Raw genomic sequence first — 15,621 nt, 5'->3', positions numbered from 1 at the left:
AACAGTTGCCTAACTTTGATAACATGATTTCTTCATAAAACAAGCAAATTAAGATAGATGAACCATATATCAAGCAAGGTATGGACCCTCCTAGTTTTCCTGAGATGCATTTCATATTGTCATGATGGCTAGCTTGCCATGATCAAGTTTAATGGCCTCTTAATTGAATGGGCCTATTACTTTATAGATAGATGGTCCAGTCCAATAACTAGTTGTCGGTAATGATATACATCGAACACAAATCTTCAACCAAAAAAATTGGACTTAAAAAAGGAGGACAAAGAACAACAGTTGCCTAAATTTGATAACATGATTTCTTCATAAAACAAGCAAATTAAGATAGATGAAGCATATATCAAGCAAGGTACGGACCCTCCTAGTTTTCCTGGATTCAGAATGATGAGATGCATTTCATTATGGCATGATTAACTTTAATGGTTTCTTGCCATGATCAAGTATAATTTAATAGGCCCATTAGATGGGCCTATTAAATTATAGATAGATGGTCCAGTCCAATAACTAGTTGTCGGCCTCCTTCCTGGCCAGTTTGCCTCTTCCTTTATCCATTCGATGGGCAGCGGCGGGGGCCGCCACCCGGCACTCCAGGGGCTCCGCTGATGGTTTTCCAAGCATTCTTTCATCGCTGAATCCCTTCTCTTCCTCAATCTATCTCATCACTGCGAAGCTCTGAAGCAAAGAACCGATTTTCTCAGCATTTGGGTTTGTTTTCTTGCCTTTTGTTGTTCTCAAATGCCCTTTCAATTGTTCTATCTCAGAGTTTTTTTCTGAATATTTGTGCTGGAATCTGGGCGAGGCGTTATAAAAGTTCTATCTTCTGGGCTTTGTGTTTTATGGGTCGATTTCTCTGACCCTGAGATTCTCGTCTGCTAAGGTCACCCTTCCGTTTTATTTTGCAATTTCGAATGTTTTCGTCTTATTCACCGGGTGTTTGTGCCAGTATGTTGAAATAATGCTGATATTAGTGGCCTTATCATTTTCTCTGTGGCTTCTCTGGCCTTCAGCGTTGAAAAATATCGTCAAATCTAGTGAATTTCTCTTTTCTTAATACTGGAGATCAGTTTTGGAGCATTTGGCTGTTGGGTTTTTTTCCAGATCATGTTTTCTGAGTACTTTTTTCTCTTTTGCTTGTTTTACGAACATTATTAGTGGCTATAGCTCCCATTCAGTCCGCTATTTCATTTAAATTTTGATCTAAGTTCGTTTTCTTTCTATTCTTATTGTCAGCGGATAACATTAAATTTCTAGAATTCGTGGCAAAGTGCATCTGCTGCTTATATTTAGAGTTTCCCGTAGCCTTTTTTACAAATTCTGATTGTCCATTTTTATATATGCGGCAGAACACATTAGTTTTACTCTTGGAAAACCTAATATTCTCGAATTTTTGCTCAGATTCTTGCTCTTGCGGTGCAGCGTATTTTCTAAACAAGGGGGAATGTAATTTGGGAGAAATGACGCTGATAGCATACCAGGCGAACGTATGTGGCGCATTGCTTTTCTTCTTTTACTTTTTTCTCTTTAACAATTATCTGGATAATTTATTTCGAAGTATCATTTTCTAGTACTATATATGCTTGTTTACTTAATTATTATTCCTGAACTCCCTCAAATACAGGGCTGTGCGAGGTTTACTCTCAAAACTCGGCCTTGTTCGAGAGCCATGAAGCTGAAATATTTTGTGGACTTACCTCTAGTCAGAAGATCAGACAAATACGCGTCTTTGAATCACCGTTTCAACTGCAGGTGAGTTCTATTTATTAAACTTAAGCAAGTTATACTCTTATGTATTCTACCTTAACATTTTTTTAAGATTTTCTAGACAGGTTAAATTCAGTTTCTCTTTCTAGATGTTGAGTCATTATAATTCGGCCAACCCACCCTTGCATAGGGGTTGGATCTGTCCTGATCAAAAGTTTTATCAATCAATTGGCCCAAATCGTGACCTGATAGATTCAAACTGATCGATCATATATCAGTAGTTTGTTATCTGATAGGCCAATAGTTATGATTAAAGGATTAATCAATGGTTGTACTTTTCTTTAAAACACAATGGATTGCAATACTTGTGCCAATATAGTTCAGAAGTCCGTCTCGAAACTAATTTTCATTACCTTTTCCATTTCCCTGCGTAACCAAGGGCTTAACGATTGCCAAAATTTTATTCCTTTATTTTTCTGTTTATTTTTTTTCTTTTGGACCCACCAACTTGAGAAAATTGAAAAGAAAACTGTTAGATCATCACGGCCCAGTTAGGGCTAATTTTACTAACTTATGGGCTTGAGGCCATGTACGTGTAATAGACTAATCCTAGGGATCTAATGGAAAAACTAACCTAAAATGGATTTAAATAAAGGCCCAATAAGGGCCCATTAACGGCCCACTAAGGACCCATTAAGGGCCCAATAATGAGGGGCCCATTTAGGGAATATATTAGGTCCATTAAGGACCTAATATATGCTGGGCCTGATTTATATTACTGTTGGAAGTCCTTTTTGAAAAAGGAATCTCTTCTGCAGCTTTTTCCAACTGTCAGTTTTTGGCCGTTGGACAAAAGCATTAACCTCTCTCTCTCTCTTTGTGAAAATTTGTATAAAAGGGGCATCTGTTCAGTAATAAAGATCAGTTCATTTTTGCCCCAATTTTTCTGTCTCTTCTCCACATTCTCAGAAATTCTCTCTGCAGTCCACTATCTCATCTTTTCCTTCAATTTATTACAAAAACCAATAGTCATTTCGAGGTCAGTTTATTTCTCCACCCTGATCTTTGCTTTGACCAGAGTGCGGCCAACAATTTTCCCAAAAGAGAAGCATTTCAAGGTCTCTTCCTTTAAAGCCAACGATCATGGTGATGTGGAAAGGGTTCCCGAGAAGCAAGCTCAACTGCCACTTTCCCCAGAGACGGTAGAAGAGGCGGAAATAGGGTCAACTGGCTCAACTGTAAGCTCGGTTGGCACGTCAGCCCTAAATGGAGAGACCACCCAGGTCATAGAGGGTTTATTCAAAAGATGGCTTAGCGCGTTTGGCAAGAACTCCGATTATTCATCAACAAATGAGGCCGAAACTCGCAATAGCAATTCAGATAATCCGGCAAAGTCTTTTCTTCTCTGGTTTCTGAGTCTGGATGCAGCGCTGAAGATTCCTTTGTTGATATTGTAAGTATGACATCATCTCTTTTTCTTTTTCGAGTGATTCCTCATCTCTTGACCCTTTTTTTGCAGTATATACTGATATGATGTTCTTTCAAAAAATATATATATATACTGATATGATGTCCATAACGTTACTGTTTGCGGACGTCGACAAAAATCGTCATCGTCATCCAAAACCTGCCATTGTCATCATATCTAGTCATTTGAGAGAGGCTAAGAAAGGGCCGATGACAAGGAATGATGTTAAGACTCCTATTAATGACAAGAGACAATGACGATGTGTTAAGACTCCTGGTTCAAGAACCTAGATCGTAGCAATTTTGAGAGAAAATCCCTTCCAAAGTATAACCAAAATAGTATATTCACCAAGAATTGTCTTGATCGGATATATTGTAGAAAAGGTAGAGGTCTGTAGGAATGGGAGAGAACCAGATCAGTCCCTCTTGTCTGGAGTAAAGAGATCTACACGACTCACTTGCGAATCTCCAAACTTCGACCGCAGAAACTGCCAGATCTCGAAAGACTAGCCGTATGCTAATGACCTTCCGTTGTTCATTATTTGTTGGAGATGTTACCCGCCAGTTTTTATTTGAGTTCATACGTACCAGTTGCGCCACACGTGTGTGATGGCGGCGCCTTGTCTTTGCATTATGATAGCTCTTTAAAGAGATAGTGATTTCGTCATTTTCTTCCTGGAAAGGACGAATGATTGGGACAGTGATGATTCATCATTGTCATCAGTGATGACCTCAGAATATCATCACTCCCTGGAGGAATGCATTATTCAGGCCAGTGAGTCGTCATGGTCATTGGTGATGTTGAAGACTACATACTGTCATCCCCTAGTGTTGTAGCTTGTCCTTACCATTATAAAAATCTTGATGCTTATAATGATAAGACAATCGTTCTATGTCGATAATTTATCCATTGGATGTTATCCTGTGTTCACAATGTATACTGATCGGTATCATTTGTTATCCGTAATGTCATTCCCTGGAGTAGGAGCAGATTATCTGATTCTATGTCAATTCTTCCATTCATTGTTGATATTGCAAGTACGCGGTCATTGATCGATATTATGTGTTATCCATACCCATCTAAAATGTTGGTTTTTATCACAACATGATGCCGCATTCCTCGATGATGATTTCTCCGTCTGGTTGCAGCATACCGTGGTACGTCATGATCCGGGTCACCTACGGCATCGAAGTCACGAGGGAGCTGACGCCGCTCTGGACAATTGGGCCGCTCATTGCGGCCCTTTACATCAAGACCGTTCAAGCAATTATTTCACTCTATGCCTTCTGCTTCAAGAAGGGGGCTGGCGTTCTGGAAAACCTTCCCTATTACTGCACCCTGGTTCAAGCTTATTTGATGGAGGGCAAGCTGAGGGATTTCCTCTATGCCAGATTCATGAAGCCCATAGTTGATGTTAAAAATGCCGATTACAATGCCTTGAGTAAGCAGAAATTGAAGCATCTGAGAGAATGGGCTGTGGAGAAGTACCTTGACTATGTGGAATCCATCTGGCCTTACTATTGCAGAACCATCAGGTTCCTCAAAAGAGCCAATCTCCTCTAATTGGCCGCACTAATGGGCCGGGTTTACGGGCCGGGCTGCGAAGATGGGGATCGTTGACTTGAGTCGACGAGTTGCAAGGTCAGCGATGACTTTTGGAAGATATTTGCAGGGGATCTCCGGTCAACTCATTTCGGAGAGGAATATCCTTTGTTTGACCGCCGGGGAAAGAGAAAAAGGATGGGCGGTGGGTGGTCTTTTTTACCAATTTTTTTTTCTCTGTCGAGGTTTTGATTTATTAGAGAACTATAAAGAAATTTCAGCGGATTACTCGCTGGTATTCTTGTTTTCCCTCCCTGATTTCCAGCAGATGGTTCCCTTACATCCCAGATGAGTCATGACGGGACGAAGTGTGACCGGCGGCTATAGTTTAGGGATGGGACGGGATGATTTTTTCATCCCGGGACAAAAAATCGTCCCGTCCAAGGGTAGGGACGAAGTTCGGGACGAAAATTTGTCCTGGGGACCACCGGACGGGATGGTTTTCATCCCGTGGAACGAAAAAACAGTCCGTCCAGAGGCCTCGGACGATGGACGGACGAATGTGGATGAAAAATGAGATGTAACCACATGGCCTGGCTATGACAATTTGCATCTAAGTCCCTGCATTTTTTCACGTATTCAAACTGACGCTGCTCAGAAATAATTGTACATGTCCATTTGGATTCTCTCTCCTCCATATTTCCCTAAAAAACTTAGAAAAATCTATATTAATATATTAAAAATATCAAATGGTTTTTTTCCCTCCAGAGGGACGGGACGGTTTTTTCCCTGGACGGGACAAAAATTCGTCCCGGGAGGACTGGACGAGACGGTTTTTGTACCGTCAGACGAAAATTCGTCCCGTCCTTCGTCCCTACACTGAATCCGGATGTCGGACGGGACAAAATTCGCCCCGTCCCGTCAATCGTCGACGTCTGGGACGATCCAGAACTATACCGGTGGTTAGTCATGTCCCCTGTTCCATCACACGTCCCTGACTTTTAGAAAACTCTGTCACATCGCCAGGATGGCATCATTGCCCATCATCCGTCACGCCACCCGTCTATCCGTCAGGTCATCGTCATCCTATAAATTCATCATGTCTCCCATCTCCTCGACGATCTGCTGGCCCCTTCATCATGTCGCCTTTTTGCTTGACCTGAAGAGGACAAATCTAATGAATCAGATGCCAGGCACCCCCAAGGCCGTCTCCTTAGCATGCCCTCCCGTCACACGTCTGTGGAACATGGGACGAGGCGTGCTTTGTGACAGGACGGGACGGGTCGGAATAAGACGGAAATGGAAGTATGTCCTCTCTCATCGTCCAACACTTTAGGACGTCACTGGCCGTCATCCATCATGTCACCCCTCCATTGCCTTGACAGCACGGGTCTGGTGGACGAGACGCGAGGGACGTCCCTGACGCCTTGTTGGCGTCCCGTCCCGTCATGGGACGGGACGGGGGGGTTATTATGCGTCGTCCAGCAAATTAAACGGAAAATATCTTAATTTATGCGTATATCCTCGTATTTGTGTGCGAGATTTCTAGATCCGATGCTCAGACAGTCAACGACGTTGAAAAGTCGGCAGGTGAGGACGAAAATAGTAAGATTCGGCGTTTAATGAAGTCAAAGCAGAAGTCAACAGAGGGCAGTGGAATTTACGCAGTAGAAGAATCGGTTGCGTCTTGTCGCATCCATGACTCTTCTCCCCTTCTCCGCGTCGCGTTTCTTCTATCTTTCTCTCTCTACCCTTCTCTCTTTCTCGCTCAACCCTTCTCTCTTTCTCGCTCTACCCTTCTCTCTTTCTCGCTCTACCCTTCTCTCTTTCTCGCTCTACCCTTCTCTCTTTCTCTCTCAACCCTTATCTCTTTCTCTCTCTACCCTTCTCTCTTTCTCTCTACCCTTCTCCCTTTCTCTCTCTACCCTTCTCTCTTTCTCTCTCTATCCTTCTCCCTTTCTCTCTACTCTTCTCCCTTTCTCTCTCTACCCTTCTCTCTTTCTCTCTACCCTTCTCTCTTTCTCTCTACCCTTCTCCCTTTCTCTCTCTCCCCTTCTCTCTTTCCCTCTCTCCCCTTCTCTCTCCCCCTCTCTCTTTCCCTCTCTACCCTTCTCTCTCCCTCTCTCTACCCTTCTCTCTACCCCTCTCTTTCCCTCTCTACTCCTCTCTTTCTTCCCCTCTCTTTCTCCACCCTTCTGTCTTTCTCTCTCTACCTTTCTCTCTTTCTCTCTCTACCCCTCTCTTTCTTCCCTTCTCTTTTTTCCCCTCTTTCTCTGCCCTTCTGTCATTCTCTCTCTACCTTTCTCTCTTTTTCTCTCTACCCTTCTCTCTTTCTCTCTCCTCCCCTCTCTCTGTCTTCCCTTCTCTTTCTCTTTCTCTCCCCTTCTCTCTTTCTCTCTCCTCCCCTCTCTCTGTCTTCCCTTCTCTTTCTCTCTCTCTACCCTTCTCTCTTTCTCTCTCCTCCCCTCTCTCTGTCTTCCCTTCTCTTTCTCTTTCTCTACCCTTCTCTCTTTCTCTCTCCTCCCCTCTCTCTGTCTTCCCTTCTCTTTCTCTTTCTCTACCCTTCTCTCTTTCTCTCTCTTCCCCTCTCTCTGTCTTCACCTCTCTTTCTCTTTCTCTACCCTTCTCTCTTTCTCTCTCTTCCCCTCTCTCTGTCTTCCCTCTCTTTCTCTTTCTCCACCCTTCTGTCTTTCTCTCTCTACCCTTCTCTCTTTCTCTCTCTGCCCTCTCTTTCTCTTTCTCCAACCTTCTGTCTTTCTCCCTCGCTCCCCTGTCTTTCTTTTTCTCTGTCTCTCTCTACCCCTCTCTCTTTCTCTCTCTCTGCCCTTCAATCTTTCTCTCTTGCTCCCTCTGTCTTTCTTCTTCTCTATCTCTCTCTCCCCTCTCTCTTTCTCTCTCTCTGCCCTTCAATCTTTCTCTCTTGCTCCCTCTGTCTTTCTCCTTCTCTATCTCTCTCTACCCCTCTCTCTCTATCTCTTTATCTACCCTTGTACCCTCTAGCCTTCTCTCTCTCCCTCTCTTTCCTTTTCTCTATTTTTCTCTCTCCCGCCCTCTCTCTACCCCCTTTCTTTCTCTTTATCTGTCTCTCTCTATCTCTCTTCCTTCTTCTCTCTCTACCCTCTCTCTTTCTCTCTGTCCCCCCCTCTCTCTCTCCCTCTCTATCTAGTATCTACCCTCTCTCTTTCCCTCTGTCCCCCCCTCTCTCTCTCCCTCTCTCTCTAGTATCTACCCTCTCTCTTTCTCTCTCTCCCCCCCTCTCTCTCTCCCTCTCTATCTAGTATCTACCCTCTCTCTTTCTCTCTCTCTATCCTTCTCTCTTTCTCTTTCTTTCGCCCTCTCTCTCTTCTTTTTCTTCGTCTTCAAAGTTCAAACTTCTCCGCGTAGAGTTCTCTCTCTCTCTATCCATCTCTCCCTTCCTCTCCCACTCCTCTTTTTTCTCTCCTTATTCTTCGTCTTCAAACTTCTCAGCTTACCTCTCTCTCTCTCTCTCTCTCTCAAGTTTTCCAAGTTTCTGCTTCTTACTCAACGTATCTTCTATGTTCTTCTTCTAGTTTCTTCATCTTCTTCAAGTTTCTGCTTCTTACTCAACGTATCTTCTACGTTCTTGTTCTAGTTTCTTCATTTTCTTCAAGTTTCTTCTCGGTTCTTCTTCTCCAAATTTCTTCAATTATCGTCTCCGATCTTCTCCTTCTCCAAATTTCTTCAATTACCTTCTCAGTTCTTCTCCATCTTCTTCTCCAAGTTTCTCCAATTACCTTACTCGGTTCTTCTCCTTCTTCTTCTCCAAATTTCTTCAATAATCTCCTCGGTTCTTCTCCATTTTCTTCTCCAAGTTTCTCCAAATACCTTACTCCGTTCTTCTCCTTCTTCTTCCCCAAATTTCTTCAGTTTCCTTCTCAGTTCTTCTTCTTCTCCAAATTTCTTCCATTACCTAACTCAGTTCTTCTCCTTCTTCTCCAAATTTCTTCGATAATCTCCTCGGTTCTTCTCCAAGTTTCTAAAATTACCTTACTCCGTTCTGCTCCTCCTTCCCCAAATTTCTTCAATTTCCTTCTTTCAAAAGAAAAAAAAACTTCTTCAATTTCCTTGTCCGTTCTTCTCCAAATTTCTTCCATTACCTAACTCGGTTCTTCTCCGTCGTCTCCAAATTTCTTCAATTACCTCTCAGTTCTTCTCCATCTTCTTCTCCAAGTGTCTCCAATTACCTTACTCGGTTCGTCCCCAAATTTCCTCAAATCACCTTCTCAGTTCTTCTCCAAATTTCCTCAACTACCTTCTCGGATCTTCATCTTCCTCTGGAATTTCGGCAGGCAAGATGCGATCAACGGCATCATTCCTGCGCGATCTAGCGGCCGCGCTGCTCCTGATCTCCTCGATCTGGCCGTCGGCGGCAGATCCGACGCTCGTCTGCTCGAACCGAACGGCGAGCGATCCGGATCGGCAATCGTTCATCAGCAACTTCCTGGCGACGATGGACGCCGTCACGCCGCAGATCGCGGAGAAGCGATCGGCCTGGTTCGTGGCCGGCGCGAGGGGGAAGAAGGAGGAAGGGGGAGACGCGATCTTCGCCTTCGGGGCGTGCCTGGGCGATCTCTCGCGGCGCGAGTGCGATCTGTGCTTCGCGACGTGCAAGACGCTGCTCCTCCGTTGCCTCCCCTTCCAGCTCGCCACTCGCGCGGGAAGAAGCTTCCTCGACGGCTGCTATCTCAGGTGCGCGTTTTGAATGGGCCTATCGCGTTAACCGTCGTCGTCATCGTCATCTTCATTGTCATTGTCATCATCATCATCATCATCATCATTGTCATCGTCATCTTCATTTTCATCATCATTGTCATCATCGTCGTCCTCATCTCCATCTTCATCATTATTCTCATCATCATTGTCATTCGTCATGGTCATCGTCATTGTCATCATCATCGTCGTCGTCAACTTCATCCTCACATCATTGTCATTCGTCATCGTCATTGTCATCATTATCGACATCGTCATCGTCATCTTCATAGTCATCGTCATTGTCATCGTCATCTTCATCATCATTGTCATTGTCATCTTCATCATCATTGTCATTGTCATCTTCATCATCATTGTCATCGTCCTTGTCATCGTCGTTGTCATCATCTCCATCTTCATCATTATTCTCATCATCATTGTCATTCGTCATGGTCATCGTCATTGTCATTGTCATTGTCATTGTCATCATCATCGTCATCGTCAACTTCTTCCTCACATCATTGTCATTCGTCATCGTCATTGTCATCATCATCGTCATCGTCATAGTCATCTTCATCATCATTCTCATTCGTCATTGTCACCATCATCTTCATCCTCATCATCGTCGTCATCATCACTGTCATTTTCATCTTCATCGTCATTGTTATCGTCATCTTCATCATCATTTTCATCTTCATTGTCATCGTCATCATCGCTGTCATTTTCATCTTCATTGTCATTGTCATCGCCGTTGTTGTTATCTTCATCGTCATCATCATAGTCATCTTCATCATCATCGTCGCCATCATCGTCATTGTCATCTTCATCATCATCGGCATTGTCATCTTCATCATCATCGACGTTGTCATTGTTATCTTCATCATCATTTTCATCGTCATCGTCATTGTCATCTTCATTTTCATCATCATTCTCATTCGTCATCGTCGTTGTCATCTTCATTATCATTCTCCTTCGGCATGGTCATCATCATTCTCATTCGTCATCGTCACCGTCATCATCATCGTCATCTTCATCATCATTCTCATTCGTCACCGTCATTGTTACCGTCATCTTCATCCTCATCATCATCGTCATCATCACTGTCATTTTCATCTTTACCATCATCATATTTTCATATTCATCGTCATTGGCATCTTCACTGTCATCATCATTTTCATCTTCGTCATCATCATCATCTTTGCCATCGTAATCATCACCACTGTAATTGTCATTGTCATCTTCATCTTTATCATCACAGTCATCTTCCTCATCATCACCTCGTCATCTTCATGGTCAACATACATAATCATCTTCATCATCCTCGTCATCGTACATCATCATTTTCATGATCATGATCATCATCATCATTTCCATCGTCAATCATCAATTAATATTATACAACTTTGACGATACCGAACCATAGTAAAAAAAAATGTCCACTAAGTCAGTGACTTATTATTTTTGATGTTGACGAAAATCTAGTCAACTTCAACGTCATCGACCTGCCTTTGTAACTCGTCACAAGTCTTTAACGTCATCGCCAACAACGAAAGGCCTGGTTGACGATGACGTTAACTGTCCATTCAATTCCCCATTTCATCGTTTTTTTCCCCAATTGACCGATTTCTAGGGTTTCCAAATCAGGTACCAAGATTATGATTTCCGGGTGGAATTCTTGAGCGATGATGATCGGACAGCGTGCGGGAACGCATCCGCTGGCGGTAATTTGGCTGATTTTTCGAAGATAGCGGTTGATCTCGTCGCGAATTTGAGCTCTGCAGCGGCGGAGGATGGCTTCGCCGTTGGATCTTTGGAGAAGGGGGAGTCTAGGGTTTACGGCCTGGCTCAGTGCTGGGGTTACGTGAACAGAAGCTCGTGCAGGCTATGTCTGAAGGCGGCAGCGAGAACGGTGAATTCTTGCGTCCCCATGGCGGATGGCAGGGCGATGAACTCCGGCTGCTATCTGCGATATTCATCATCGAAATTCTTCAACAATTCCCAAGAAGAAGAAGCCGATTCCGTCGTGGGTAATGGTGAGTGAGATTTCTTCTTTGATCGAAGATCAAAACTTCGATGAGATCGAAGCCTGGGACTTGTTCAATTCAGGATCAAGCAATCCGGCCGTTGTCCTGGCGGCAGTCTTCTCCGCCGTGGCCGCTGTGGTGGTCGTCTGCGCCGCGGTGTTCTTCGTCGGGAGCAGATGGAGAAAGAGAAGAATAGGTGATCTGATGAACTGGGTTTCAAAAATTTTACTGTTTTGTGGCTAATTTGAGGTTCCCTGGCAGCGAAGAGGCAGCTCGGTGCTATGGCGGCAGCGGTGAACAAGTCTAATTTGAACTTCAAGTATGAGTTGCTGGAGAAGGCCACCAACTACTTCCACAGCTCCAACAAGCTGGGCCAAGGAGGGTCTGGTTCAGTCTACAAGGTCCACCAATCTCTCTCTTTCTCTAAAACTTGAGTCTGATCAGAGATTTTGGCCGTAACCCAGTGATAGGCTACGCAATGAGATCATTTTGATCAATTCATAGCGACAAAATTAGGTTCTGCAGTTTGGTAGGTTGAACAATTAAACACTTCAAAAGGGCAGACCAGGGGCCTGGGTTGGCCCAACTAGACGTGGTTGCTCTGTTATTTTTGTGCGAATTTTTTTGTTCTGGTCGGTTTTCCGAACAGAACAAAAACGAATTCGAACAGAACATCGCACAGACCCGTGTGCTGTTCTTTTGTTCGCTTTGTGCAAATTTTGTTCTAGTTTTTTGCGAAGTTGCGAATTTGTGCGGATGTGAAAATTTTGTTCGTTTAAAAAAAAAGAACCGAACAAAGAACAAGGCCCTGTGCGGTTCTTTTGTGCGAATTTTTTGTTCATTTCAAACGAACAGGACAGAACAACCATGTCTAGGCCCAACTGACCCATGGGTCGACTAAGCCATCCTGTCAGGTCAACTCCAGATAAGGTTGACCCACCGTCACAACCTGACGACTTGACCCTGACCAGGGTCTGACTAACCTGGGGTCAGATTAAATATACCTGCTCAAGATTACTAGGTGGGTTTGTTGGATCAATTTTGGGTCAGGTCAACTTGCTGTCCAGACGTATTTGCTGAGTCAAATGCAGGTGAGGGAAAGATGTTGAACCGCGCCAACCCAACCCACATCAACCCAAGGGTCAGGTTGATCTGGGTTGGATTGACTTTACTAACCTGTCCATTAGGGCAGGTTGGAGGGTCGAGTTGATCAGCCATCGGGATCCAACCACAAGACCCAGACCAGGTTATTTTGGGTCAGGTCAACTTGCTGCCTATGGGAATTCTGAAGATTTTTATACCTAGTGCTTGCTATGGGCAGCATACAATATGACCCAGTTCCACTAGTACTCATGGAGGGTCACTCATAACTAGTACATTTTTTTGAATGGAGGAGTTACACTTATCTTGGGAGTTATTATGCAGGGGGTATTGGAAGATGGAAGGACAGTGGCCGTAAAGAAGCTAGTCTACAACACGCGACAATGGGTAGACGAGTTCTTCAACGAAGTCAACCTCATCAGCGGCATCTCCCACAAGAACCTTGTCCGTTTACTGGGCTGCAGCATCACTGGTCCTGAGAGCCTCCTCGTCTACGAATTCATCCCCAACCAAAGCCTCCTCCATCACCTCTCTGGTCAGCGCCAGGTCAAGCCACCAATATTTGACCATTACTGTTGACTTACCCGTTGACTTTTGGCAGAACCGGTCAATGCCCGGCGGCTGGGATGGGCAACCCGTTACAGGGTCCTGGTGGGCCTGGCTGAGGGCCTGTCCTTCCTCCACGAGAGGTCCCCTGAGAGGATCATACACAGGGATATCAAGCTCAGCAACATACTCCTGGACGAGAATTTTACCACCAAGATCGCCGACTTTGGGCTGGCCCGTCTCATCTCTGAGGACAATACCCATCTGAGCACTGCCATAGCCGGCACCTTGTGAGAAGCCCCCTTTCTCCCTCTTCTTTCCTTCTTCTGTTTATGACAGGCGTCGGTCTTCTTCAGAGGGTACATGGCACCAGAATATCTGGTGAGGGGGAAGCTGACAGAGAAGGCCGACGTGTACAGCTTCGGCGTTGTCGTCATGGAGACCGTCTGCGGGAGGTTCAAGCTCGACGGGAAAGACCCTCCTGATCCGCTATCCCTTCTGCAAACCGTAAGTCAAGAGAAATTGTTCTTGTCGAAAGATAAGATAAGGTCAATTAGATGAGCTCCTGTTTTTCAGGTGTGGAGGCTGTTTATAGCAGGGGAACTGGGGAAGGCTGTGGATCCGAGGATGGAGGGGAATTTGGACATGGAGGAGGCAGTCAGAATTTTGCAGATGGGCCTGGTCTGTACACAGGCATCGGCAGAGCGCCGACCGCAGATGTCGGCAGTGGCGAGGATGCTCAGGAAGGAGGAGAATGTTCCAGTGCCAGGGCCACCGCCATTCCTCGGTAATTGCAGCAATGGTAGGTCCTCGGCAGCGGGGTTGAGAAGATTTGATTCACTCACAGAGCTCTCACCTGGCCAGTGCTCTGTAAATAGTGCCACCCTAAGTGAGGTCTTCCCTAGGTAGAGTGGAGAGTCCAAGGCTGGTTTCTGACTCCCTTTTACTAAAGGGGCAACCCGGGTCCTGGGCAGTTGGATGGTTTGGGATGGCTCAGTTCAACCATATGAATGCGCCTCTCCCAGCCCGGAGAACATTCACTTAGCCCACTGTCTAGACCCTGGGATGGCAGATTTTGCACCTTGGTTTTTATAATGTATGAACGTTTGGTTGCAAAATAATCAGGTGGGAGGGTGGCTGACTTGAAAGTTTTCATATTGACTTACAAAGTTCAAATTGTGTGTTCATTGGAATTCATTATCTAGAAATAAATAAGCTCATCAATTGTGGGCAGTGTTAAGAAAAAACTTGACCCAAGTATGCGATCTTTATTAATTGTGGGTTTTGCAATCTTGTCACGGAGATGAATTTGGGTGATAGGCTGTTTGAATTCTCGCCCCATGAACAGGTAAACATGATTGAACAAAACCCCAAAACTGTCATAACTATGCTCCATTATCACAATGAATAAAGGTACATAAAAACAAGGGAAGAAATGTCTTTCCTCTACTAGATGGATTTGCACCTTCTTTGCATGTGCCATCTTAGCTTCATTGACCTTGAGGTAATCTTCCTCCAACACCCAAGGCCTCTCCTTGGTAATATCCAATCCCACGATATATTCCTTGATATATTTACTTTCAGATTCACTATCAACCAATTTTTTACACTTTCAAGATCTCCCACTAAAATCAGTGGCATAAAAATAACCGCTCAATAACAATGAGATTGTGTCTCTTTCTCGCAAAAAAATAAATTTAGTTAAAATTTATCTCATTTAAGATCCATTTAATTTTATCAAAATATCTTTTATTTAAATATATTCCAAATTTGAAGTGTACTTACCAATGCAACTTAAAAATAGATATGAATTCAGTTCACCTCTATTTGTAAGTTTTTCTGGTGTACAGATCCAATTCTCTATCTTTGAATACCAACTCCTCTTTTACCATAGATTAAAACTTCAATCCAGATCGATAGTCATACATACACCTCTATCTTTATCTTACCCCAGTAAATATAATCCCCAGTCCACTACAAGTCCCAAATTCTATCTAATCCCAATCTCTCTTGATTTAAATGCCTATTTTTTACCTTAGTATAATTCTAGTGCAATATAAATTCCTATTCATCCCAATTTTAGAATTCAATCTTAGCTAAGACTTATTATCGAAAAAATAAAAAATCTAATCCTTCCAATATCTACTATTTTTTATAAATTTTCAAACTAATTCAATGTAAACATATAAATTGATTAAACTAATTTAACATAACTATTAATATATCTCTTTCTGGCCTTCATCTTTGCCGATCCTCTTTTATGACACTTTTTCTATGTGCTCAATTTCGTTGCATGATGCCATCACTAACCATATTAATGTTTAAAATGTTATATAGACATAATATATGAATCATTTATTTATATAAATCAAATAGATAAACTCCCAAAATGAATTATATCCTTCCATCTTGTTAAATTCAATTAGTTTATTTACCCAATGGTTGTATTGAGAGGATGAAATAATATGTCAATCGGGAAAGTCAGATATCGTTCATTGTTGTATGCTTTAAATT

The 15,621-nt window shown here is 43.5% G+C and overlaps 2 protein-coding genes across 3 annotated transcripts; both read left to right on the top strand.

The window, feature by feature from the left end:
• Nucleotides 1-533: 533 nt before the first annotated feature.
• On the top strand, nucleotides 534-5,036 carry LOC144702886 (uncharacterized). Of its 2 annotated transcripts, none has more exons than XM_078574888.1 (5): nucleotides 534-720; nucleotides 1,432-1,496; nucleotides 1,634-1,761; nucleotides 2,795-3,169; nucleotides 4,333-5,036. In XM_078574888.1, the coding sequence occupies exons 2-5, from the start codon at nucleotides 1,470-1,472 to the stop codon at nucleotides 4,745-4,747; spliced, it is 945 nt and encodes a 314-aa protein (XP_078431014.1). In that variant the 5' UTR covers nucleotides 534-720; nucleotides 1,432-1,469; the 3' UTR covers nucleotides 4,748-5,036. The 2 variants fall into 2 exon arrangements, with proteins under 2 accessions (XP_078431014.1, XP_078431013.1); XM_078574887.1 differs by having other exon boundaries at nucleotides 1,411-1,496.
• Nucleotides 5,037-7,956: 2,920 nt separating this feature from the next.
• Nucleotides 7,957-14,260, top strand: LOC144702885 (cysteine-rich receptor-like protein kinase 3). The gene is made up of 8 exons (XM_078574886.1): nucleotides 7,957-9,436; nucleotides 11,081-11,469; nucleotides 11,543-11,656; nucleotides 11,722-11,861; nucleotides 12,886-13,096; nucleotides 13,163-13,397; nucleotides 13,464-13,614; nucleotides 13,684-14,260. The coding sequence occupies exons 1-8, from the start codon at nucleotides 9,042-9,044 to the stop codon at nucleotides 14,014-14,016; spliced, it is 1,968 nt and encodes a 655-aa protein (XP_078431012.1). The 5' UTR covers nucleotides 7,957-9,041; the 3' UTR covers nucleotides 14,017-14,260.
• The last annotated feature ends 1,361 nt before the right edge of the window (nucleotides 14,261-15,621 follow it).

Source organism: Wolffia australiana, chromosome 5 (assembly GCF_029677425.1).
Source record: "Wolffia australiana isolate 7733 chromosome 5, ASM2967742v1".
Classification (NCBI taxonomy): Eukaryota; Viridiplantae; Streptophyta; class Magnoliopsida; order Alismatales; family Araceae; genus Wolffia; species Wolffia australiana.
Note: the sequence above shows the minus strand (reverse complement) of the source record. Positions and strands in the feature narration are given on the sequence as shown.

Excerpts from the sequence above, each read along its gene's own strand:
- LOC144702885 (XM_078574886.1), top strand. The coding sequence starts at position 9,042 with ATGCGATCAACGGCATCATTCCTGCGCGATCTAGCGGCCGCGCTGCTC. Across the intron at positions 13,398-13,463 it reads ACTGCCATAGCCGGCACCTT|AGGGTACATGGCACCAGAAT; the intron begins GTGAGAAGCCCC and ends GGTCTTCTTCAG. Across the intron at positions 13,615-13,683 it reads CGCTATCCCTTCTGCAAACC|GTGTGGAGGCTGTTTATAGC; the intron begins GTAAGTCAAGAG and ends CCTGTTTTTCAG.
- LOC144702886 (XM_078574888.1), top strand. The coding sequence starts at position 1,470 with ATGACGCTGATAGCATACCAGGCGAAC. Across the intron at positions 1,497-1,633 it reads TGATAGCATACCAGGCGAAC|GGCTGTGCGAGGTTTACTCT; the intron begins GTATGTGGCGCA and ends CCTCAAATACAG. Across the intron at positions 3,170-4,332 it reads AAGATTCCTTTGTTGATATT|CATACCGTGGTACGTCATGA; the intron begins GTAAGTATGACA and ends GTCTGGTTGCAG.